The 27,489-nt window shown below is 44.7% G+C and overlaps 1 protein-coding gene across 15 annotated transcripts in view; it reads right to left on the reverse strand.

Annotated features, from left to right (window-relative positions):
- Positions 1-6,490: 6,490 nt before the first annotated feature.
- The window catches only part of Gpr19 (G protein-coupled receptor 19), a 39,237-nt gene continuing 18,238 nt past the window's right edge, over positions 6,491-27,489 (reverse strand). For 11 of the 15 annotated variants that reach the window (XM_076940689.1, XM_076940686.1, XM_076940685.1 and 8 more), the window contains 2 exons: positions 23,016-23,171; positions 6,491-7,883 (listed from right to left, as the gene is read on the reverse strand). In XM_076940689.1, the coding sequence (XP_076796804.1) occupies positions 6,614-7,861 (1,248 nt within the window). In that variant the 5' untranslated portion in view covers positions 7,862-7,883; positions 23,016-23,171 and the 3' untranslated portion in view covers positions 6,491-6,613. Of the gene's footprint in view, positions 7,884-18,719; positions 19,178-23,015; positions 26,019-27,489 lie in introns of those variants that run through there. The other 4 variants (XM_034512552.2, XM_034512553.2, XM_076940688.1 and 1 more) reach the window with 3 other exon arrangements.

Consider the following 27,489-nt stretch of genomic DNA (forward strand, 5'->3'; position numbering starts at 1 on the left):
AAACACTTTAAAAAGAGGCTTCTGAGAAAGAACAGATAGCACTTCTTGACTTTGGGAAAAAGTCCAGAACTGCTCAGATTGTAGCAGCTCAAAAAACTAAAGATGGTCTGAGAGGCCTGAGGTCGATGAGACAGGCCTGAGCTGATTTCATTCCACACCAAGTTTAACTGTCTATTTAACCCTGCACATGTGCAGCCACTCAGGGGAAACGAGCGTGTATTGCCATGAAGACATCTGCACATTCTCTGAACCAAATTATGAAAGCCGCAGAGGGGAGGCTGGAGCTCAGTCTGTATAGTGATTACTGAGCGTGCACAAAGTCCTGGGTTTGCTGCCGGCAATGAAAAAAGTCAGGTGTGGTGACGCGTGCCTGTAATCCCAGGACTGAGGATGTAGAGGCAGGAGGATCAGGGAGTTCAAAGCCAGCCTAGATACATGAGACGCTGACTTAAAAAGAAAGAAAAGGAACAGAAAACGGAGAGGCCACGGTAAGTGCTGTGGGTTTTGGTGGTCTGTTGGGGCTGTTTGAGCATGGTCACATTTGTAAAATGGTTTAAAACAATATTTTGAGTAGCGATTTCGCGCCTGTAACGGGTATTATTTGCTGGGGAATTTCCTCTGATGTTTAGAAGCTTTGCGTTTTGAGCACACTGATTGATTAACCCACAGCTGAGTCTGGGTCCTCTGCAAGCTTGGCTGTGTGGTTGCTAAGAGACCAAGATTTCTCTGAATTCCGATGAGTAGCTTGGTGACGAGAGGACTCTACCCGTTACCCACAGCGCCCCCAAGCGGCGTCCCGCAGAACTGCGTCCGGGTTCTTCAGCCTTCCTTTCCTGATGAATTTGAACAAAGGCTTCCTTTCAAGGTCTGCGCGCAGCGAGGACAATTTTTCTCCAACACATGAATTGTGTTGCAGTAAGCAGAAGAGACACAGAACTGGTTACCAAATTAAACATAAATATTAAATAAAATTTATTGGGGGAGGGATTCAAGAACCATATAGCAGGTGTGTGGTGAGGACAACTTTCTGGAGCTGGCTCCTTCTGTTCAGGGACAGAACTCAGTCAAATTGGTGGCAAACACCTTTCTTTACCTGCTGAGCCATCTCACCCACTCAGTTTGCCAGGAATCACCCTTAACTTTATTTATTAGCTTGATTTCAATCTTCTAAAAGGTAATAAGAGGCTTCCTTCTGCTCTGGGGGAAAAATGTATGTAATTTAAATTAGTATTTTTAAAATTTATTTTTATTTTATGTACATTGGTGTTCTGGGTGTATGTATGTCTGTGTGAGGGTGTCAGATCTCCCGGAACAGGAACTAGACCGTTGTGAGCTGCCATGTGGGTGCTGGGAATTGAACCCAGGTCCTTTGGAAGAACACCCAGTGTTCTTTTACCATTAAATTAATATTGCATTTATTTGTTGACTTTTTATGAGACATAATCTCATTTTGTAACCTAGGCTGGCCTGGAACTCAACTATTAGAGTCCAGGCTGCCCTCAAACTTAGGACAGTCTTCAACCTCCTAAGAGCCAAAGCGTGAACCAGCAAACCTGCCTAAATCTTTGTAATTTTTAAATCGGGGGGGGGGGGGGGGCGCGGGTAGGGGCATGTTGGGGACTAATCCTAATTCTTATATGTTAGAGCATCACTTTGCCATTGGGTTATCCTCTTCCTCTTCCTTCTCCTTCTCTTCCTCCTCTTCCTCCTCTTCTTCCTCCTCTTCTTTTAATTTTAAGACGGAGAGTGTGCTGGCATATGACTTTAACCCCAGCACTCTGGAGGCAGAGGCAGGCAGATCTGTATGAGATCTTGCCTGGTCTACATAGTGACACATAACCCCCTCAAAAAAAAAAAAAAAAAGATTACATTTTTAAAAACATAAAACAGAGCTTGGTGTGGTGCTGCAAACTGGTGTAACCCCAGTATTTGGAAAGTAAAAACAGGAGAGTCAGGAGTTCAAGGCTAACCTTGTCTTTATATAAAGTTCTAAACCAGCTTAGGCTACTTGAGACTGTATCAGAAAAAAAAATCTGTAAGTAAATAAAGTTGGGCAACTGTGACGGTTATTTTTTGTCAACTTGACAGAAGCTAGAGTCATCTGGAAAGAGGAACCTGAAGTAAGAAAATGTCTCCATCAGACTAGCCTGGAAGCAGATGTCTCCATCAGACTAGCCTGGAAGCAAATCTGTTGGAGTATTTTCTTGACAGGTGATTGATAAGTAAAGCCTAGCCCACTGGGTTGGTGGTCCTGTACTGTAGAAATAAGCAAGTTCAGCAAACCATGGGAGCAAGCCAGTACATAGCATTATTCCCTGGTCTCTGTTTCAGTTTCTGACTCCAGATTCCTGCCTTGACTTCCTTTCATGATAGACTGTGATAGGGACATGAAAGGGGGGGGGGGGGGTGAGGACCTTTCCTCCCCAAGTAACTTTTGGTCATGGTGTTTATCACAGGAACAGAAGCAAGCTAAGTCACTTGCTTGCTGAGTGAGCTTGGTATGAGTATGTATACACACACACACCATACATACACACACACCATACATACACACACACCATACATACACACAATAACATTAAATTAAACAGGGTCTGAAGAGATAGCTCAACAATTAAGAGCATCGGCTGTTCTCCTAGAAGACCCAGGTTCAATTCCCTGCATCCACCCAGCTGCTCACAACCATCTGCAATTCCAGCCCCAGAGGATCTGATGTCCTCTTCTGGCCTCCACAGTCACCTGTACACAACTAGAATACACAGACTGACTGTACACACACACACATGCATACACACATGCATACACCCATGCACGCGCACATGCGCACAAATAAAAATACAATAAATCTTGAAAATAAATAAATGCCTGGCAATGGGCAGAGGCAGGTGGATCTTTGAGTTCAAGGCCAGCCTGGTCCTGGAGGACAGCCAGGACTATAGAGAAACCTTGTCTTGAAAAGCAGAACAAAAGCAAAATGAAACAAGCAAAAAAAATCAATCAACCACTCAAGGAAACAACTTAGAAGGGCCTTTTCTACTTTAAAGTCTGAACCATAAAGTGCAAGGGCCAAGTGAGACGTGTCTGACTCAGTTCATTTGAGCGACATCTACCAAGCATGTGAAGGAAGAAAGGGGAGAAAGGAAAACACTAGTTTTGTTTTATTAGCCTTTTGCATTGGTCCCTTGAAGGAAGCATCTCAACCTAAAAGCATGCCTGAGGATACTTTTTTCTTGTCCCTTATTGTTGACAACAGTCTCACTATGTGACCCTGCTGGCCTGGAGCTTACTGTATAGACCAGGCTAACCTTGAGATTCCAGATCCTCCTGCCTCTGCCTCCTGAGTGCTGATAAAAAAGGTATGCAAGCATGTTAGCTTCTGTAGATGTTTGCAGAGCAGAATCTAATTGTTCTGTTTGGAGTTTCCCTTGCCTTTGAGACTGGCTCTACCTATGTAGCCCTGGCTGGCTACATAGACCAGAATGGCCTAAACACAGACCAGCCTGTTTCTGCCTCCTGAGTGCTGGGATTTGAAGTGTGTGCCCCACACCTGGCCTGCACTGATGTTCTTTGTCATCAATACTAAACATAATCTTGTACTATTTGCTGGTGTTTGTGAGACAGGAGGGAGAGACGACCTCTGGATTTCAAATCATTCGGCACCAGAGGACAAGGAGCCAATCTATATGGCTAAGAGAAAGATGTGAGCCAGCTCATTAAACTCCATCTTGACATCATCAGAACAGCCAGCTTATTTCAGACTGTACAGTTCTACTGAGGTTGTGATCAGGCCTACAGGGCATGTATGTCTAGGTGGGGGCCGCTCATGTTCTCTAAGAAGACAGCTGAAATGGTGAGGAACACGCCACAGGGTTGTAGGAAGGCCTGAGTCAGAATACCAGCTGTCACACTCCAGCCTGACAAGCTGCCTCACAGAGAAGTCCAGTCTCATCATCTGGTAAACAGAGACAATCAAACTCATCACAGGTAAGGCTGAAGCAGGATCACCTTGAATATGTAGCCAGCCTGGGCTATAAACTCAATTAAAAACAACAAAAAAAAGAAAACCCATAAATACATCCTGGAAATATTGTGGAAAGGACAAGCTAATACAGGTAAGACTGCTACACAGTGAATTATTATATGCAGCTCATGCTGCCTATGAAAATGCAAACCAGGCTTGTCTGTAAGTCCTTATTCCATTAAAATAAATTCCTTTTGTCTTGTGCTGTTTTGCTTTTGACACAAAGTCTCAGCCCAAGCTGGTGTCCATCTTGGTGTGTAGCCTTGGACTCCTCTTTCTTCTGCCTCCATCTCCAGGGGGCTGGGATTAGGAGTGTGTGTTACCATACCCAGTAATGAAAAAGAAATGATTCTCTAAATGTACTGGTTCATTTCTAAATAAAATATAGATTGCAAACAACACCTGGGAACCAAGGAACAAGTCATGAGTCACGCGGACAATGGAGAGTTTGAGTAGCCAACAAGTTGTGGTTCAATCCGGAGAGAGAAGGGGTTGTCTGACAGAGATGAACTTCATGGGGCTGAAAGGATAGCTCACCATTCAGGATCACATACTGTGCTTGTACGGAGACCCCCAGTTTGATTCCCAGCACCTGTTAGGTAGCTTACAAAGGTCTTAATTCCAACCTCAGGATCCAATGCCCTTTTCTGGCCTCTGTGGGCACCCCAACACACGAATGTGTGTAAGTATGGGGAAAAAAATGTAATTACAATAAAAGGCCTCATGTCTGAATTTATAGGAGAAAATGAAATCAAATCTTGCCCTTGGTGATCTTGTGGGTCACAGTAGGGCCACAGTTGGAGGTCTCTGTGATTGATTTCCTGTGAGCACAGGAAAGTGTCATTCCTCTCTTTGGCAAGCCTACCAAGGTCACTTGCTCCTTTGCCTGCATATGACTCAGAGGTTGATATGTGTCCTAGGCACAGTGTGGATGGGTCACAGGTATGAGGGAAATAGCATAGAGTACTTTCAAGGCTTAGTCCAGTAAGAAGGTTCAGTGGGAGAAGGTGCCTGTAGTCAAGTCTAAAGACCTAAGTTCAAGCCCCAGAACCTACCATGATGGAAGGTAAGAACTGATTCCTGAAAGCTGTACTCTCATCTCTACCAATGCACCCTACCACCACCACCAATAAACAAAATGAATTTAAATAAAAGAATGTTTAAGACTTCACCAGTTGTATGGATTAGGATGAAAACAAGAATAGGCAAGGAATGTAGATGACTAAGCACTCTCTCCCAAAGAATGATTAAACTTGTCACAGCCAGCTTCCCATGCCGCCCTCCACCCCTTTCCAGAAGGTAATATGCAAATGCGTACTGTGCTGCTTGGCTGGGAAAAGTGAGTTGTTTTGTGGTTTTTGTTTGTTTGGTTGGTTTTGGTTTTTCAAGACAGGGTTTCTCTGTGTAGCCCTGGCTGTCCTGGAACTCACTCTGTAGACCAGGCTGGCCTCAAACTCAGAAATCCGCCTGCCTCTGCCTCCCAAGTGCTGGGATTAAAGGCGTGCGCCACCACTGCCTGGCTAAGTAAAGTATTGAAATATAATGCTTATGGGATTTCAGTGGATTAGTAGGCCACAGGTAGAAAAGTTGAGCAGGCTGCCAGGCAGTGGTGCGCACGCCTTTATTCTCAGCGCTTGGGAGGTAGGGGCAGGCAGATTTCTGTGAGTTTGAGGCCAGCCTGATCTACAGAATGAGTTCCAGAACAGCCAGGGATACAAAGAGAAACCCTGTCTCAAAAAAACCAGAAAAAAAAAAAGAGAGAAAAACAAAGAAACAAAGAAAAGAGAGAGAGAGAGAGAGAGAGAGAGAGAGAGAGAGAGAGAGAGAGAGAAACAAACATTCAGTAGGGAAAAGAAAATAAAAACAAAATATAGCAAGACAGAACCAAAAATAGAAAACTGTGTGTATTAACCTGATGATAGAACAAAAATAGCAAAGGGTTTTCAATTTTTCTTTTACATTTACTGTGTGTGTGTGTGTGTGTGTGTGTGTGTGTGTGTGTGTGTGCTCGCACGCACGTGCGCTTGTGTGTGCTCATGTGCATGGGTGCCACAACACTTGTGTGGAGATCAGAGACAACTTGCAAGAGGTGGTTCTCTCCTTCCTCCATGTGGATTACAGGGATTGAACTCAAGTTCTGAAGCCAACTTACCTGCTCAGAAAAAAACTTTGAAACAAGCAAAAAATATTTAAATTTTTAAAAACTTTTATGTGTATGAATGTTTTGCTTACGTGAATGTCTGTGCACAAGTGTGTAGTGTTCCAAAGGGGCCCGAGGAGGTCATGGGATCCCCTAACCATGGAAACACAGATGGCTGTAAGCTGCTCCATGGGTGCTGGGGTCCTTGACAGGCCAAGCTGTGCTCTCAACCAGAGCCACCTCTCCGGCCCAGCAAGGAGGGTTTATGGCTCTGATAGCGGGAGTACTACTGACCAGCAAAAAGCAACCAGAACAAAATCCACAGGAACCATAATCAACAGTGAATACATTTTACAAAACGGAAGTTTAGTGAAAGCTAAGTAAATCAATTCTCTCTTTATAGTTAAAGCTGTTTAATCTCTGGCACATAACAGTGAAAGAATTCTTAGAAATTAGACAAAAGTGTTTGGTGGATTTGAGTTGATGGGCCAGGCAAGCTTCTTCTCCCTGGCCTCACGGTCAAACGAGTCATAGATGGAGTCTTTGGTTATCGTCCTGCTCACGGGAGGGATCTCCGAAATGCCCACATAGTTTCTTTTGGCCATCCTTGAGCTGGTCGTGATGGTGTAGGCATTGCTGCGGTAACATTTCATTGAGGACATGCAGAAAGTCTCTTTCATCCCTCTCCGGAAATTGGCATTATAAATGGAGTACAGAGTGGGTTTCGAGGCCGAAGAGCTGAACGATACCCACGTGACTGCCGTGAAGACAAGGGAGCTCTTCCTGTAGTCTTGCTCATGGGGGTGCCAGAGCTGGGCCACGTGGAACGGCAACCAGGAGAACAGGAACACCAGGTTCAAGAGGAGAAACATCTTGACCGTTTTCACCTTTGTCCTGGGGACAATGTTCATTGTCCTCCTCAGGGTCCGCCCGTCCGTGCCTATTCTCCAGATATACTTTATGACCTTCTGGTAAAACAGGATTATGAGGATAGAGGGAATCACAAAGCCCACCAGGAAGTGGATAACAGTGTAGGCAGTTCCCTCCCAGGAGGAAGGAAAGAAGTAGTTACAGTGACTGTCCCAGTCAGAGCCGTAGAAGAAGAAGACAGGCGTCACAAAGGCTGCATCCAAGACCCAGGAAGCGGCGATCATCTTCTTGGCCTTCTCCCGGGATACCTTGAAGCTCAGCGGGTAGACGATGGTATAGAAGCGGTCGATGCAGATGGACAGGAGCACGTAGATCTGGACACCCGGGGTGAGATACTGGAAGTAGCGGACCACCTTGCACATGGCGGTCCCGAGGGTCCACCTCCCGGTGGTGAACTGCAGCACGACAAACGGCATGCTGGCCACACTGATGAGAAGGTCAGCACACGCCATGGAGACCACAAAGTAGTTGGTGGTGGACTGAGTCCTCCGGCTCCGGTGGATGACCAGACACACCAGGGAGTTGCCGAAGATAGAGAACAACCACAAAGCGCCGAAGAAGATGCTGGCTGTGGCCACCTCTCCAGGGTTCAGCTCGTACTGAAGGTCTGTCCTATTGCTCATCCAGCCGTGCTCCTCGTGCTCCTCCATCAGGCCATGGGGCCGCAGGCCCTCAGCCGCTTCCTCGCAGCTGCGGTTCTGAAGGGGCACCAGCAGGGTAGCAGTCACCACAGGTGGCTGGTCGGTCTCCATTCTGTGAGCAAAGACCATAGTCACTCTTTCCCTCTTAGTTCTAGATAAGATAAGAAGAACGATGCCTCCTGTTAAGGCAGTGTAAATGTAAGCTGCTTCCTAACCGGACACTCCTTGTCATAATAGTTACTGGGATGTAGAGCACTACGTCTACTGCTGGGTTTCACTGAGCCAGTCTCATTCACTGAGTCATGTGCTCCACTACACTCACCCCCAGAACATGCCTCTCTCCTCTCCTGCTAGCCTGTCTGCTCCCAGAAAATCTTGCTTCTACTTCATGTCTCTCTCTCACACCTACACACAAATAAGTATATGCACCTGCACACGTGTATATGCACCTACACACATATGCATATATCACTGATTTTATGTAGCTATTCAAAATGTAAGATCCAGAGATGAGAGAAACCAAGTGATAATTGTCTGCCTGAGTTCTTCTGTTACTAGGATCTCTGCTTCCATCCACTTTCCTTTAAGTGGTGTCATGTCATTTCTTATGGCTGTGTAAGACTCTACTGTGGACGTGTGTGCATGTGTGCGTGTGCACGTGTGTGCATGTGCACGTGTGTGCATGTGCACGTGTGTGTGCGCGTGTGTGTGCATGCATGTGTGCATGTGTGCGTGTGCATGTGTGTGCATGCATGTGTGCATGCGTGTGTGCACGTGTGTGTGCATGTGTGCATGTGCATGCATGTGTGCGTGTGCATGTGCGTGTGCGACATTGTCCTTATTCATCCGCTGACAGACATCTAGGCTGATTTCATACCTTGGCTGTGGTGAGTTGTACTGCAGTAAAACGTAAGTGTGCAGGCATCTCTGTGACAGACTTAGAGTCCTCAGGGGTTATCACTACGAGTGGTAAAACCACTACCCACCTATTTGACACTGAGCCTGGTGGTCCTTGTCAATATTAGGACTTGTGCACTGGTAAGTAAACATAACTTTTTTGATTATGTCACCCTGCTAGGCCTGGAACTTGATTCTCTACGCGCTCAGTAGTTATGGGTGTTACCATGCCCACATTTATTTAAGAAGTAAACAGAGGAGAGTGAGGAAGAGAGCTTTGATGTCTGCACACAAGTGCACATCACACACACAGACACATGAATACTTTAGGAGGTATGGTTTGAAGGAAGCTACAGAAGCTGTAATATCCACGCACTACTTTCCTTTTTATTTTTACATATATTTTATATGCATGGCTATTTTCTCTACTTGTATGTATATGCACTGTATGCATGCCTGGTGTCTTCAACAGTCAGAAGGTGTCAGACCCCTAGAACTGGAGTCACAGGCAGTTATAAACCATGACATGGATACTGGGAACCAAAGCTGGGGCATCTTCATTAACAAATGCTTCTAACCACTGAACCACCTCTTCAGCCCTTCTACTGTATTTCTGACACAGGGTCTTAGACTTGCTAGCTAGCACCTCCTAAGGGTCCTCCTGTCTCTGCTCTTCACCATGAAGATAACCGTTCAGCAGTGTCCAGCCTTTTAAATGGACACCAAGTTAGGTTCTCATGCTTGCATGGTTAGTATTTTACTGACTGAGCCATCTCCCCAGCCCCCAAAGTATATGTTCTCTAAATGCTCTGCAATCAAACTGACCTGAGACTTCCCCATACTTGCAACGAGAGGTCATATTTTCTGCATTCGTGGGCTGAAATGTGATCGGGTAGTGGATTAGCCTGTCCAGAATGGCCGTGGTGCCCTGTTGATTCAGCATGTAATCCTTCTGTACGCTTTCCGAGTTTGTTTTGCTCTAGTTTAGCAATACACTAGAATTTCCCAGAGACCTCTAAATACAGATGCCTGGGTGCCATCCCCCAGCCCTGGGATTCTAATTTAATGAGTCTGGAACACAGAGGGCATCAGGGTGTTTCAAGAGTTCCCCAGGTGACCCTAATGTTCAGCTGTGATTAAGAAACAGAACTTCAGATGGCTTTCCATGTTTCTGTCTTCCCCCATTGAATTATGGGTCCTGGAGGAGGTGCTAGCCTTTTTTCCATGCTCCATGGAGTCTAACTGTAGTACTCTGCATTAATAATCGCTTATTAAATATTAACTAAATTGGACCATAAGGACAGAGGACTTAAACTCCTCCTACCCGTAGTCCTGCTACACTTCAGTGGGGGTGGACAGAAGATCATCTGTGGGTCACTGGAGACATAGGAATAGAGGAAAAGACAAGTACTGAGAAGAGATGGCAGGTGACACTGAAGCCACTGCTACACTAAGGCAGAGAAAAGGAACCTAAGAGACCTCAGACAGGTCTACCCCGAGTCAGAGGGAAGCCTGCTACTTTCCCATCTGGAGTGCCAGAGTAAAAGTTCTCAACAGCTTCTGTTAGCTTGGAAATAAATGTTCTTCAGAGAACACTTCTGAAATAAAAATGGCTGTTTAATTAATAACTATATCTAGAGTCACCTAAACATGGTAATTTTAGAAGTGACAGATACAAAAAGGTACAATGTATCTTTGTTGTTCTGCTAGGATATTCTCCACTCCCATGCTGGGAACTGAACCTAGGCCCTAGTGTACACTGGGCAAATGTTCTACACTGAGCTACCTACCCTGGGACATCCTTAAATGGGCCTCCCAAAAGATAATGTCTCTGGAAAACAAAACAAACCCATGCTTGCTTTTGCTGGTTACTATCTGAGTAGTGCCAGACTACTCAATGTAACAGTGTGAAGTTATATGTTACCTTGAATATTCCTGTCTACCTCAACAAATAACCCCAAAGGTTAGGTAGGCACTTGCTGCCTTGTAGGAAATTAACCAGTTCTGTGTCTAACCAGTTGATACTGTTTAAATGCTAACTTTTTTTTTTTTTAAGATTTAATTATTTATTATATATACAGCATTCTGTCTGCATGTATGCCTGTGGACCAGAAGAGGGCACCAGATCTCATTAGACATGGTTATGAGCCACTGTATGGAATTGCTAGGAATTGAACTCAGGACCTCTGGAAGTGCAGCCAGTGCTCTTAACCTCTGAGCCATCTCTCCAGCCCCCTAACATTTTTTTTAATGCCTCTAAGTCTGTGTTCCTTCAAATGCTCTTGGAAGTACCCTTATCTCGACGTTTCCTTCAATGGTAAGTGAATAAATCTTTCTTTCATGTTCATCATGTTTATGTAAGTTACACATTTAACTTTTTGTAACTCATATGTGGTAGAGAGAAAAGACTGGAAACTAATGAGATGAAGAAAAGGACCACAAAGAATAGAGGGGTTGTTGGTCATGATAGTACATGTCTTTGCTTTGAGGCAAGTGGATCTCTATGAGATCAAGGCCAGCCAGAGCTGCATAGTAAGACCTTGTCAAAAGAAAAATACCAGAGGAGCACACTTGATAAACGTTGTGTCCTATGGAGGGATGATCCCAGCTAAGCTGACCAATGGCTAGTTGTTTCTGTATGCATGCAACATACACCTAGAAGTTTTTAAACTCTAGAAACTGGGCTGTAGAAAATGCTCAGTGGATAAAGTGCTAGCCATATTAGTATCAAACAGGAGTTCTGGATCTCCAGAACCCACATAAATGCGCAGTGGGCACAGGCTATAATTCCAGCACTTAGGAGGCAGAGCCTCGGGATTCCCAGGACAAACTGGTCAGCTAGATTAAGCAAACCTGCTTCAGTGAGAAATCCTGTCTCAAAGAGTGACCAGAGGAAGACACCAAATGCCAACTTCTGGCCTCTGCATGCATGCGCACACGCACGCACACGTGTACACATGATACACATGCACATACACCACACACACACATACACACTCATGCCATACATAAACACATACATAAAAAATCCTAACAGTTGACCTTTTTTCTTCCTGAAATATATATACATTTTATTACAAATATTCATAAACATTTTTACTTTATAGGAAACCCATTCTTATATCTGAGATTTATTTAAAAATTTAACCTAATAGTTCTATTTAAAAAGAAAATCCAATCTTAGAGTTTTCAAAATGCTAATTTCTACATACTTTAGTTTAAAATGTTTTCTATAGACTAGTAATATAGACTATGGCACACCTACAGTTATTTGAGAAAATAGCAGTAATTCAATTACAGTGGAACTCTGACAGCAGACATCACTCACAGTGAATGCTTCTTGTGGTCCAGGATGGCCTATGTGGGATCCTCTCAGCCAGATGCTATCACTAGCCTGTCTCACAAGTGAAAAGAGCCTCCAGTTTTACCCTAGGTCATACAGTGGAAATGGTGATCACTTCACAGTTTCAGTCCAAACCAGCTTTGTGCCCAGGGAAACCACAAGGGGCCTGATCTGAATCCAGAGGTCATATGGGCTGTGCTTGGGGGTCTTTCTGGACTCCTCATCCAAAAATAGGAATACAAAGTTATTCCCCATAGCCTCTTGTCTATCCACAGAGGCGTACGTTCAATTGAAATTTGTGCTATATCCATCCTTAGGTGAGGAGCTACTGACAGCTGATGGTGACTACGGGAGGTGTCTACTGAGATACACTGGTTTTAGCTGGCTGGGCAGTGTTACAGCGTTGATGATTACAGGAGCCTGAGAATAGCACCTTGACAGTCATTTTGCCCAGAGCTCAGCCAAACTCCACAGTGTTGGACCCCAGGCCAGGGACTCAGGACAAGGCATGTAGACATCCCCTCCACCCCAAACACCGAGGGAAGGGCCATCCTTACTTAGGTGTCTCATGATGAACAATACACCAACTGTGTATTTCAGGCAGCCCTGGCCTTGGATCGCCCTCTAGTGCTAAAACCGTGGCAACGTAAAGACCACGGACTTGAGTAAACCCAGACTTAGTGCTGAAACAGCAGCACCCACAGTCACACAGGCCTATTTAAACCTAATGACAAAGTAAAAGCCATGCCAGAGCATGAAGACAGGGATGGAGAGCTAACCTTTCCATGTGCAGCCCACTCACAGGAACAAGCCGCAACAACTTTTGGGAACTAGGGCAGAGGTGCAGCAAGGTGGCTTAGCAGGGTAGTGTTTTACTTGAAAGTCTGATACTTGAGTTCCATTGCCACGACTGAAGTAAAGGGGAGAGAAGCAACTCCAAGAAGTCCTCTGCCTTCACATGTGGGCCATGACACATGAATATCACCTTCTCCAAAACAATAACAAGTAAAAACTGGTAAGCAGAACTTATAGGAAACAACAACAACAAAGAACCTGGCTGATGATATAGCAGCTATGCAGGGTTTTCTTAGCATACTCAAGAGTCTAGGGGAGGGGAGGAAATACTCAGGGTATCATGATTCACGCATGAGGGCCCAGGAACTAACCACAGAATAATGTGTGGGCATTCTCAGATAAAGAGTTACTTGACTAATTTTCTAGGGATGGAATCTTAGTCTTATGCAAATCTTTTCCACTTTAACATTTAAATGGGCATGGCGGTGCAAGCCTTCAATCCCAACACTTGGGAGTCAGAAGCAGATGGAGCTCGGTAAATTAGAAGCCATCTAGGTCTACATAGTGAGTTCCAGGCCAGGCCAGGCAGGGCTGCATAGTGAGACTCTGCCGAAATAAATAAATAAATGGAGAGAGTGAGATAGAGCATGGGAATGAGAGAGAGAGAGAGAGAGAGAGAGAGAGAGAGAGAGAGAGAGAGAAGAAGAAGAAGGAGGAGGAGGAGGAGGAGGAGGAGGAGGAGGAGGAGGAGGAGCAGGAGAGGAGAGAGAGAGAAGAGAGAGGAGAGAGAGGAGAGAGAGGAGAGAGAGAGAGGAGAGAGGAGAGAGAGGAGAGAGAGAGAGAAGAGAGAGAGGAGAGAAGAGAGAGAGGAGAGAGAGAGAGGAGAGAGAGAAGAGAGAGAGGAGAGAGAGAGGAGAGAGAGAGGAGAGAGAGAGGAGAGAGAGAGGAGAGAGAGGCGAGAGAAGAGAGAGGAGAGAGAGAGAGAGAGAGAGAGAGAGAGAGAGAGAGAGAGAGGGGAGAGAGAGTAAGTTACAGGCCAGCCTAGGCAACACAGTAAGTTACAGGCCAGTCTGAACTACATTGTGAGTTGCAGGCCAGCCTAGGCTACATAGTGAGTTATAAGATAGCCTAGGCTACAGTGTAAGAAGACACTAAGTAAAATAAACAGAATAGAGAGACTGTAAGAATAAATGAATAATTGACTATAGTAACAAAGTTGAATCTTGCTTAATTACTTAAAAACTCCCAACAAATTTGGAACTGAAAAAACACATGACAACACAGTAACAGCCAAGCACAACGAGCCAACAGTAAACAGTTCAAAGTGGGGAAAGGCTGAACCCCCTCTGTAAAACCTACAACAAGGTTGAACCCCCTCTGTAAAACCTACAACAAGGTGAGGGCGCCCGCTTCCAGCACTTTCATTTAGTGAAATATGAAAGTCCCAAGCAGAAGAAAGAACAAGGACGTACCAAGGCAGCCAGGAGCAGGTCAAGCTGTCAGTTGCTGACAACATGCTCTCATGTGAAGAAAAACTAAACTTCCCTGAAAACCATTTGAGCCAGTGAGCAAAACTACAGGGTTCAAACTCAACACAGAAAAGTCCAATCACATTATACACACCATCAGCACATTATCTAGTCTAGAATTCAAGAAAGCAAACTCAGTTATAATGGCTGCAAAACATTATCCAGGAATAAATGTAATCAAAGATGTGAAAAACGGCTGCACTGAAAACTGCAGAATACTGGTCAAAGAAATAGAAAGAGATTAGGAAGCACGAAGGCAAGGACAGGGGGATGATGGAGGAGGAAAAGAAAGGAAATATACTTTGTGTTCACAGACAGGAAGAACCAGTCTGCTAGATGTCCATAATGCTCAAGGTGGTCCACAGATTCAACACAACCTCTACCAAAACACCAATGATATTCTTTATTTTTTTTATTTTTATTTTTATTTATTTATTTATTTATTTATTTATTTATTTATTTTTTGGTTTTTCGAGACAGGGTTTCTCTGTATAGCCTTTGGCTGTCCTGGAACTCACTTGGTAGACCAGGCTGGCCTTGAACTCAGAAATCCGCCTGCCTCTGCCTCCCAAGTGCTGGGATTAAAGGCGTGCGCCACCACCGCCCGGCGATATTCTTTATAAAGTTAGGAAAAAAACAAAATTTATATCAAATCACAAAAGTCCCCAAGTAGCCAAAGCCAAGTTGTATTAATCAAGTCAGCATGGCATTGGCATTAACACACACACACACACACACACACACACACACACACACACACACACACGGAGGGGAGGTCTGGGGGCAGAAGGACTGGGTTAGATGTTCCACAGGTCAAGGCATTTGCTGCCATGCCTGATAACCCGAGTTCCATCCCTGGAACCCAGAGTAGAAGGAGAGAACTGACAGAATCCTTCCACATTCCTGCCATGGCATGGCATGCAGAGCAACACCCCAAAATAAGTGTAATAAAAATTAAAATGGAGCATTAAACACACACACGCCTACAAGGAAACTATACAACTAAACCCAACCGTTGTTTACAAAGGTGCGCAGGACACACATCAGAAGGGCCTGTCTTTTCAATAAACAATGCTGGAAAAACAGAATTATCTGTAAGAAAAAAGATGAAATTAAATTCCCATTTCTTGTCAGGTATAAAAAACAACTCAAAACGGATGAAAGTTTGAATGCTAGACCTGGACCTGAAACTGACACTTCTCAAAGGAACCAGGGATGCCTGAGGATGCTGGCACTGGCAAGAGGTTCTAAATGGCATCCTAGCTAACGCTGTGAAGTTGACACAGCCTCAGAAAGCAGTTTCAAATGAGAACGCCCAGATCAGACTGGCCTGTGGGCACGACTGTGGGACTGTCTTGATTATTCATGGAGGTGGGGGCCCAGTCCTCTGGGGGAGGCCAAATTCCTTGGCCAGGACTTCCTGGGCCGTATGAGAAAGCTGGGTAATAAGCATGGGTCAGCAAGCTAGCAGTAAGCAGTCTTTCTCATTCAGGTTCTTGCTCGAGCTCCTGCCCTGACTTCCCTCTGTGACAGACTCTAACCTGTAAGTTGAATTAAACCCCTTCTTCCCCTAAACTACTTTTGATCAGAAGGTTTTATCACAACAACAAAAAGTTAACCAGTTAAAACGGGATGCTGATGATACAGAAAGAGGCAAAAGTCAGATGCATGGATGGAGGCTGGAGAGATGATGATGGCTCAGCAGTTAAAGGACACTTGCTACACGCCTGCTGTTCTTGCAGGCCAGAGTTCTTCTGTTCTCAGGACCCACATCTGGCAGTTCACAATTACATGTAACTCTAGCTACAGGAAATCAGACGCCATCTTCTGGCCACCTGTTTGTGCAAACACATACATGTATACATATAGACAGAAATAAAAATAAAATAATCTTTAAAAAAAGAAAAGAAAAAAGGGGGAGCCCTTCAAATTACAAGGCTCTGCTAGACTTGTAGGGAAGGTAGAGGACTAGAAGCTGCACTGTGGCGTGTGCAGAAGAGTCGGGATAAAAACTGATTGCAAAGAGGAAACGCATGGGAGTTCACCAAGGGTGTGAAGGGCAGCCGGACAGTTCGGAGAATAAGAAGAGAAACTCAGCAAAAAGAACAGAGCTGCCCAAGGACCTGAAGACTGACAGTCAAGGTAAGAAGCATGAATCAACTTGCCACTTCCCCCAGAAATGAGACATCCCAGGGACGCGAATGTGAAGAACAGGGCAGCTGGGGCACAGGAGGACGTGCTGGGGCGGTGGGCCCTACAAGAGGAGGTAGCCCCCCTGAATAAGTGCTGACTCATCAGTCAAGAATCACTTTGTATTTGATAGACCTGAGTCCAGGCTCAGTTGTAGGTCAGCTTATGGGCTGACTATCAAGTCTGGGAACCCTGCAGCTCCGGTGTATCATGTGCACAGCTACACCCTACGGGAGGCTGGTGAACGTTGGCTGTCTTGAGTATGAAGACAGGTAGGTCCGACTGTACAGCACTCAGTGCTGTGGATGCCTCCCCTACACCTGACAGCTAGAACAAAAGCCACCGCAGGAGACTCTAGGGAAGGTGGGAACACCTGCCCATACAAAGCTAACTATGGCAACAGAGACCCCTGTGGTGCACCAAAGGAGAGTACTAAAGACAGCTCTGGAGGACATCTGACCCTTGTCCACTACAGGCAACACTAGCACACTTCCACTGCCCCTGCCCTCACCCATCTGACACACCCAGAAAGAAGGGGCTCCAAAATCGTCTTCCCCTCCTATTTCCTGTTCTCTTCTTTTTTTGCTGTACATATTTGCTTGCTTGCTTGCTTTCTTTTCTTTCTTTCTTTCTTTCTTTTTTTTTTTTTTTTTTTTTTTTTTTTTTTTTTTTGTTTCTCGAGACAGGGTTTCTCTGTGTAGCCCTGGCTGTCCTGGAACTCACTCTGTAGACCAGGCTGGCCTCAAACTCAGAAATCCGCCTGCCTCTGCCTCCCAAGTGCTGGGATTAAAGGCGTGTGCCACCACTGCCCGGCCATACTTTATTTCTTATGTGGACACATATGTATACGTTTGCATGTGTGTATGGAGGCAGGACAATCTCAGGTGTCTTTCTCAGGAATGCTGTCTAACTCCTTTGTGACAGTGCCATCATTGATCCGAAGCTCATCAGTGAAGCTAAAACGGCTGGCCAGCAAGGCCGTCGTGTCTCTACGTCTCTAGCACCGACATTCCATCCACGATACCCAGCATTCTTACCAAGGCCAGCATTACACAGGCGCTAGGGAGGAACTCAGGTCCGCCTACTTGCAAAGCAAGTGCTTGATTTCACTGAGACCCCCAAGCTCCTCTATTTTATTATTTTTTTATGTTTTTGTAGCTCGTTTATCAAGACAAGGGTTCATAGCTCATGCTGGCCTCAAATATGAAATGTAGCCATGGATGACCTTAAACTCCTAATCCTTCTGCCTCTGCCTCTCAAATCCTGAGATTACAAGTGTGCATCCAAGCCTAACTTTTACAAGAGTTTGTTTGTTGGGGCTAGAGAGATGGCTCAGTGGTTAAGAGCACTGGCTGCTCTTCCAGAGGTCCTGAGTTCAATTCTCAGTGGCCACATGGTGGCTCACAACCATCTGTAATGGAATCCAATGCCCTCTTCTGGTGTGTCTGAAGACAGCGACAGTGTACCCACATACATGAAATAAATAAATAAATCTTTTTTTAAAAAAGTTTGTTTGTTCCTTCCAGTGTCTGGGGCCCAGTGAGCCACCTTATGGGCTATGTGCATTTTACATATGAAGAGGTTATAGAGGCCAGGGGACGAGTGCCGGGGCTTAGGACCAGGGTACTTAGGCGGAAACTTTACCTCCCGGGAGGTACGGCAGTGTCCATAGACACTGGGTCAAATGTTACCAGTATCTGGTGAGCAGAGTCCAAGGATGCTGTGAGGCATTCTACAGTGAACCAAAGAGTGATCTGCCCCAGTGCTGACTGTGGTGAGAGACTGCTCCAGAGGAGCCTTTCTCGGTTACAACTCACAATCTGTGTGGCCTCTGGCAAGTTAACTATCCCTGTGCTTATTGTTCTCATCACTAAAATGATAGTAACTACCTGATTTGTAGTCAGAATATGAGAAAGGGGCTAAGCTAGGTGTGGGCTGCGTGCCCATAGTTCCAGCACTTGGGAGGCAGAGACAGAAGGATACGGAGTTCATCTCTAGCTCCAGGCTACATACACACACACACACACACACACACACACACACACATTTAAAAAAATAAGAAAGGAGCCAAAAACAATATCTAGAACAAAGCAAGGTCTCAACAAATAACTACTTTTAGTGATACACACTGAAAAAGAGTAAGAAATACATCAGGATTTAACAGGTTTTCTTGGTTAATACTCTACTTATTCCCAATTTACTTTAAAAAAAAATATGGAATTTTGCCAGCATGTATGCCTGTGCATTACTTTCACGCCTAGTCACTCTGAGAGTCCAGAAAAAGGCATCATATCTCATGAAACTGGAGTCACAGATTCCCACCATGAGTGCTGGGAACTGAACCTGGCTCCTGTGGAAAAGCAGGTAGTGCTCCCAACCACCAAAGCCATCTCTCCAGACACTAGTTCTCCAACTTTTGAGAACCATGTTTTTATTAGTCTGATACGTAAACACATTCTTTTTAAAGCCGGGAAGAAAGAACACTACTGGCAATATACTAGGATCCAAGGGAACTAGTTTAATGCTGGCTACTAGCAGTGATTTTAGACAAATCGGTTAATGTGTCTGAGCTGTGGTTTCCTCACTGGAAAACAGGGCTGATAATGTATACCACAGAGTTGCTATGACAGCTGCCAGGGGTCTGGGGGAGTCTTTTGCATGAAGGTTCCAGGAGATGCCTCTTTAAAGTTTCTGTCAAGGGAAAGTGACCACAAACAGAAAATAAAATCATGACAGCAACTTTCCTTCTGCTTTTAACCTATCCCCTTAGAGAACACACCTCCATTTCATCCCACCTTTTGCCGTAGCTCATGAAGGATACACTACCTACATTCTGGCCCTTGCCTCTATTCCCTGCCCCTTTGATAGAAACACTCTAGGGAGAGATGAAGCTACACCTTACAGATGAGACCTAGCTATCACTTTCTCAGATTCTGCACCTGGGTTTGCTCTCCACATAAACCCCCCAAATCAAAACCGAATTATCAGGGACTCTCCTCACAGCAACAACTCTCTACTTTCTCTTCTACCTTCTGTTCAATCGAATTCAGTGGGTTACGCCTCTCAGAGTCAAGAGAGCAGGGAGAAAGCCCCGCTGGGTCCCACAGCCATGCTGCCCTATTTATGTGCAGTCGCAAGTTGCACAACCGTCCTTCCAACAGGCTGCTGTCTATGCTGTGTGCCAAGCCTAGCAGGTGACACAGGAGGGAAGGAGGCTCTGTGGTCACTTTACTCTAAAGCTGTCTTCCTGTCTTTAATGATTTAATTAGATAGAAAAATAGTAAAGGCTGTATTATGTATCTGATCCTGAAGGTGACTAGTTTAATCACAGTTAGCTTGCAAACCTGAATTCAAATGCTAAGCAAGCTTTCAAAAGTGCCCGGGCAGGGCTGGGAATGCAGCTCCAGCACGTGTGAGGCCTGGTTTGACCACAATGTTGCAGAGGGAAAACGCTTGAGACAGTTTTTCATGTGGGTTCTAACTGCCACATTTTGGGCTCAGCTTGAGTTGACACTTAGGATCTCAAAGGTCCCTAGGAAAAGGTCTACTCAGTTCTGTGACTCTGTGGACAGTGTTCTGGGAAGTGGGTGCCACACAGACTAGATAAAGGAATGCATGGAGCAGAACACTGGAGATGCTCAACTCAACCTGACGTGAGCAGTTTAATGGCAGGAAGTGTTAGACAAACATCTGAGCAAAGGGAAAGACTGCTGGGGCTGTCCCGGTTTATCTCTCCACAAAATACCACGAAGACTTCATCTTAGGTACAAATGAAACTATGAGGAGGAGCAGTGAAGAATTTATAGATACCATTGAGCTCTGGTTCACAGTGGGCCTAGCTAGCATACATAAACTCCAAGCATAGTTTTGATGGCTGCCAAGTTCTTACTGCATATGTGCTGCTTCACTAAAACATATGCAAATAAAATAGACTCAGAACTAGGCATGCTGGTAGATGCCTGTAATCCCAGGATTGGGAAGGGGAAACAAGAGGATCAGTTCAAGGCCCGTGCCAACTATATGGCAAGTTTAAAGTCAACCTAGGCTACATGAAATCCTGTCTCAAAAGCAAACTAACCAGATAAACAAATAAAATAGGCACAGGCCCCAAAAACTGGCTCTAGTAGAATTCTGCTAAGAGTCTGGAGTCTTCCCATGGCACACTCCCACATGTGTCCTGAGAGCTTGCCACTCTCTAGTCCACATTTCAGGTTAGCTGTCCCAGGGAAATGTGTATATCCCAGAGGACACAGCCATGTTCAAAGTGCTCCGCGATGAACTACGCAGAGAATGACACTTAGGACCTCAAAGGTCCAAAATGGAATGTTTTGGAAGAAGAAGTCTGCAAGTCTTTCCACTTTATATTTTAGACCTAGCGCCTCTTTCAATTCTACACAGCCTGTAGGATTAAGATCAGCATCTGACTGTCAATCAGCTTCTTCTTCCAGAAGAAAACCCACCCAGGATCGAGGAGAAAGATCTTTTACCTTTCTTTTTTTTTAAGACAGAGGCTCACTCTGTAGCCCAGGCTACCCTTGAATTCTTGGTGGTCCTCTTACCTCAACTACTCACAGTAAGGAAACCCTTTACCTCAGAGACTCCTCTGTGTGTGGGTGTGTGTCTGTGTGTGTGCATGCCTGTGCAGGGCAGAGGTAAACCTCGACAAGCCCAAGAGACCCTCCGGCTTCTGCCTCCCCTGCTAGGATTACAGGTGCACAAAGCCACATACAGTCTTTTGTAACTTCAGTGTTGACTATTCGAACTCAGATTCACATACCCGCCAAACACTTTATACACTGAGCCATCCCCCAAGCCCCAGAAATCCCTAACTTTATTTAAAAGTATTAGTAAATTCTTTTACCCTTAAAAACCTAAAATAAGGCCTGTGTATAGTGATAAACACCTTTAATCCCAGCACTCAGGAGACAAAGGCAGGTGTATCTCTGAGTTCAAGGCCAGCCTGGTCTATAGTGTGAGTTCCAGAACAGCCAGGGCTACACAGAGAAATCATGTCTCAAAAAAAAAAAAAAAAAAAAAAAAAAAAAAAAAAATCCTAAAATAATTTGCAAAGAGATCTTTGTTTTAAAAGCATATTGTTTTAAAACAGCAAACTCAGTCAGGCATTGTAGTTAATATGCATAATTTTTAAGTCTCTTTTTGAGACTGACTCTGAAGCCAAGGCAGACTTCAAATATGTGGCACTCTTCCTTCCTAGGGGCTAGGATTACAGGCATGAGCCATCACACCTGTCTTGATATATTAACTTGAAAATCAGATGCCTAAGGCGGGCTTATTACTGGGTTCCAAGAATGGGAGAATATTTCTAGGTTTGATTTACAAGTCTACCATAACATAATCCCAGATTTATCTTTTTCCTTTAGACATCAGTGATCACCATAGTAACGCTGTGTTTTACTACTAGATATCTATGTAGCACAAGAGGGAAAGAACAGGCAATTACTTACTAGGTTATTTGGGGCACAGAACATGACTATTGGGATAATTCAAAATTAAATATAGATTTCACTGGGGATCTGTTTTAGCCAGGCAAGCTGACTCAATCCAGTAGCGTCAGCTGAGCAAAATTTGTAGCCCAATAGACTATTGACATCACTTGAGATAACACAAACAGGCAAGCAATTCAGCTCAGTGATTAAGAACAAGGACTTTAAGATTCAGAGTCTTGGGATTCAATTCTTGTTCTATTGTGTGCTACCTAAGTTACCCTAGGATAGCTGCTGAACTTCTCTATGCCTGAGTTTATCTCTAAATTACAGTCTGTACGACTACTTACATGCTCGGAATGATTGCTTGCACATACCATGAACATTCTCAAGCACCTATGAAATGAAATTCAATGTGAATTTGCTAGCTCTTCTTTCTCTCTGACCTGAGCAGAGATGCTGGAAGGAACCACGATGAGTGTGTGGCAGATCCTGTGAGAGCTTCCCTACTGTTTCCATAACATGTGGGATTCTGTGGCAGTCTGGTGTCCTAAGGCAGAGCTCAGGGAACAATCATTGGTGCTCTTGGTATTGGAGACATCAGAAGGGTGAGCTAGGAGCACAAAGGAATGGCAGGACTGCCCACTCGGGCTCCCTGAGCTACAGCCAGTAACCTCTGGCAACACGGGCACAGAACAGCAGCTCAAAGGGATGAGACAGGATTTTCTTAGAGTGACAATGAAATCTAGCTCTTCTGAGTAATGATCCTTCCCCCTTCCAGGATTAAACAGGGAGAAATCCTTTCACCAATGAGTTTATTGTTTTATTACCAATTACTACACATGATTTTCAACCAATTTTGTTTTCCTCAATAGGACCTGACTCTGGAGAAATATTTATTTTACAGAACTACCTAGACATCTTTTCTGGACCTGTAACAAATCTAACACCCCTAACAAGCATCTAAGCCAGGACAAAAATCTCCAAATTTCCTGAAAAAAAAAAAAAAAAAAAAATAGAAGAGCTGGTATTGTCCCTGTGAGCCACATTTCAGCTGTGAGAGAGGAGCACAAGCGCATACATACCTTCATCGGGACTTGATTTCAGAGGCAGGCTCCGTGGGTCTTCTTGGTCAGGAACAGCTCCCAGACACGACTTTGGAGGATGCCATGAGCCACCAGGAAACCTTTGGAACACATTCATATCTCTCCTCTGCCTTCCCTCAGCCCTCAGCCTGCTTCCTGGTAGCAAGAGAAGATGACGCTGTGAAGACTCACTGCTGAACCTTCTTCCCACCCCCAGCCCCACTCTCTCAGTGCCCCTCCCTTCTCCTTTCCAGGGCTCTGGAATGTGTCACATGGGAAACGGATCATGTGGCTTGAGGGGGAAATGTGGCCATCTTCTCTCTCCCTTCCCCCACCCCTCTTTTCAGGAGCAAAGCAGCAGAAATCTCTGACCTGATTGGCTCTGATCAGGAAATCTCATATGAAAAGGGAAAGATTCAGCCACACAGACCTCCGGCTTTCCTCACTTTCTTTTTTTCAATCTGGTAATTTTATCCTGCGCTTTCAGAGTTGCTTCAGAGATTTAGAAAATCATGCCTTCTTTCCAATTCCCCAACCCCTTTCTATTATCAGCATCCGGATGTGTTTCTTAATCTATCTTGGGGGGCACCCTTAGAGCACATCTGGGCGATGCAGTGTTCAGCACCACGGACAGCATTGCGGTCCTTAAAGCCGTTTGTCTACTTCAGGTAAATAAAAGTATTTGTTAAAGCTTTCCCCTGATCTTGTATCTAAATATAAACTATCCCTAGCATATCTAGGGCTCTAACTTTCTCTACTGTCACCTTACTACACGTAGACTCCTAAAATCAGTTTTTTATTTCACTAAATCTGTATCTGCTTTATAGCCTCTGCCCTGCAACTTAAGTTACCCCTTAAATATACTCTTATGTTTTTCTTTTTACAGGGTTGGGGGTTCAAGACATAGTTTACTATATGTTCCTACATCTCTGCTTATGGGAAAATCCCCATCAACACACAGGAATGCTGGGGTGAGCAAGCCTAGATGGTTTTAGCTCTATCAGTGGGCTTCAGGCAGAGCTGAACTAGAAGCAGGGTAGAAGCCTAGTTGCAGCTGTTTTGTGTGGGTCTATCCTGCTTTGCTGACGTCCTGGTTGCCATGGTGCTAGGTAACTGCTGAAGGGGACTATTGCTTTCAAAACCGGTCACCATGGGACCCTGCTGACTAAAGAAAAGGGAAAAGGACTGAACGGCTTTCAGTTAACAATTACAGAGCCAGACCCACCTGCAAACCTCTTCCTGACTGGACTGCTGTTGCCCTCACACTGCCAGGATTCTAGGAACCCATAGTTACACTAAGACAGGAAGTCCTCCCATCCCCCCTTGCTTCTATCCTTAAAAATGTATTTGGACTGAACTGAAAATACCAGCTCTGTAGAGCATGTGCAGACTGCTTCCACAGAGCAGTGGGGAGAACATAGAAAAGGCATTTCTCTTAGAGACTCGATGCCTGCCTTCCAGAAGCCACTTAGGCAGCTCCTAAGAGCATATTGCAGAGATATCTGAATGCTGACCACAAGAATCACCTTGCAAATGTTTTGCCATTTTATAAGAAAAATAAAAATGCATTTATATACAGACTGCTAAATTTTTTTAAAACATAAATTCTAATTTAAACATAATTGGAGGGCATTTGGATTACCCCAAATCAGGAATTTAAAGTGGTTTAGTTCATTGTGTAAAGTCCTTTCTCGACAGTTCAACTTCATTCCCAGGATCAACTCCAGAAAAATGCCAGAGGCTGATGATGAATCTTCTCTGCAATCACTCTCCTTGTTTTCTGAGACAGTCACTTTCTCACCAAACCTGCAAGTCACTGATTTGGCCAGCTGGCCAGCCAGCCAGCCCCAGCTTTGGCCTGGAGTGCTAGAGAACCAAACTCATGTCCTCACGTGCTTGTGCTGACCGAGTCATCTCACTAACTCTGTAGTTTCTACTTAGTTTATGAAAGGGGGCAGGTTTATTTCTTTTAATGTAAGACTCAGAATAGTCTTGCTATGTAGCCCAGGCTGGCCTCCAATTAATGATCCTTCTGCCCTTGTCTCCCAGTACTGGGTTTACAGGTCTGGGCCCCACACCCAGTTAGAAATTCAGCTCTTAATTTTAACATTTGCCACAGTTAGAAAATGACCATAAGCTGGGTAAGTCTGATCTACTTGTTTAGTTTTGTTTAGGTTACACTGTCCTCAAACTCATCATCCTCCTGTCTCAGCATTCTAAATTGCTGGGATTATTGTCATTTACCACTGAGGTAGGCCCTATATATGTGTCTGGCCAGTCAGCAGGATGTTCAGTATTATAATAGCACCAAGAACAACTGCTGGGAGTGGTTATACCAACCTATTCCTGGATGGCAGGAAGATAACAAGTGCAAATCCAGTCTGGGATACATAGCAAGACTCTGTGGGATACACAAAGCCTCAGTTGTGGCTCAGGCCTACTATCATCTCAGTACTTGGGAAGTTAAAGCAGAAAGGCCAGCCTGGGCAATGTAGAAAGGCCTTACTAAAAACAAAGCACTACACTCACCCACTGTTACATCAAAACTTCCAAGGGTATATTCTTTGAACTTATAAACCCGTTGAGGACCAAACAAAAGAAGTGAATGGTTTACATAACTTGGTAACAAATCCTTTTAGTCACAGGAACAGGATGGCTTGCTTGTAAAGGTGTTTGCCACCAAGCCAGACTGCCTGAGTTTGAGCCCTAGGACCCATGTGGTAGGAGAGAACTGACTTTCATAAGTTGCCCTCTGGGACTGGAGAGATGGCTCAGCGGTTAAGGGCACTGACTGCTCTTCCAGAGGTCCTGAGTTGAATTCCCAGCAATCACATGGTGGCTCACCACCATCTGTAATAGGATCCAATGCCCTCTTCGGGTGTGTCTGAAGACAGCTACAATGTACTCATATACATAAAATAAATCTTTAAAAAAAAAAAAGTTGTCCTCTGACCTCTACACACACAACCTAGTATGCATGTGTACTCAAAGATATACACAAACACAGTAAGTGCAATCAATTTTTTTTTTTTTTTTTTTTTTTGGTTTTTTTGAGACAGGGTTTCTCTGTGTAGCCCTGACTGTCGTAGAACTCACTCTGTAGACCAGGCTGGCCTCGAACTCAGAAATCCACCTGCCTCTGCCTCCCAAGTGCTGGGATTAAAGGTGTGCGCCACCACCGCAATGAATTTTAAAATTAAAAATAAAGAGGATCTTCCCAACTGCTTCAAACATTACCTGAAAGAAAACCACTACCCAAGTGTCCCTGGAAAAGTCATTAAAATGCCTTTTTTTCTTTTTTAACTTCTCTGTCTCAAGTCTTCAGGCCTTAGGCTTGAAACTTTCTGTCTTGTCCACACCAAAACCAGACTAGTTTCGCAAAATGTTCTTTTGGGGGTTTTGTTTTGTTTTTTAAGATAGTCTCCCTGTTGCTGTGTCTCATCCACTTCCTGCCTATCATGGTTAAGTACCAGAAACCTCTCAGGAACTGAGGAGACATTTCCATGGGTAAAGTACCAGCCCTACAATCATGAGGGCCAGGGCTCAGATCTTCAGTACTCATGTAAAAAGTGGGAAGCAAGAATCTGCAGTCCCAGAGCTGGGAAGGCAGGGTCCCGGATTCCTCGACCTCACTGGCCAGCCAGCCCAGCTAGCCCGGTGAGCTACTGACTCAGTGAGAGACTATCTCAAAGAATAAGGTGAGCATCTAATATGTGCATAGACCGCACATGCGCATGTGAACATGCACATGTGCACATGCGTGCACACACGCGCGCGCGCGCGCGCACACACACACACACACACACACACACACACACACACACACGCACGCACACAGGCTGAGCACCAACACTCACCTCTCTGCTTCCTGAATACAGACAGAATGTGACTGCCTCAACCTCATACTCATGCCTTTCTCTCCAGGCTAAACTACATCCCTTCAAACCTGGGCAAGGGCAAACCCTTCCTTCTTCAAAGTACCTTTTGTCAGGTATTCGGTCACAGAACAGAAAAGGAAGTCATGCAGCACCTCTCCAAATCAAGTTACTCGCGCCTTTCTTCTTTTATCTTTGGTGCTGAGGGCTAACCCAGCTGAAGGGCACGCTAAGAATTCACATCTGCCTTTCCACCACATACTACTTTAATTTTCACACACAGTACTTCTATTGCTGCATTTATTGCATTTCAATCTTTTGGTTATAAGGGTTGTTGTTATTATTGCTATTTTTTGAGACAGTGTTTCATATAACCCAGACTGGCTTAGAGCTTGCTTGAGTCACGTCAGGTGACCTTGAACTGCTGACCCTCCTCTCCTGCTCTGCTTCCCATGCGCTAGAATAAGAGGCACGAGCCACCATGTTTGTCACACAGTGCATCTTGTTACAAGACTTGTAGGGAGGATCCTCACCCAATCAATCTTCACAACTTCAAGATTAAAAAAATTTTTCTTAAAATTTTTTTATGAGTATTTTGT

Source organism: Arvicanthis niloticus, chromosome 9 (genome assembly GCF_011762505.2).
Source record: "Arvicanthis niloticus isolate mArvNil1 chromosome 9, mArvNil1.pat.X, whole genome shotgun sequence".
NCBI classification, from domain to species: Eukaryota; Metazoa; Chordata; class Mammalia; order Rodentia; family Muridae; genus Arvicanthis; species Arvicanthis niloticus.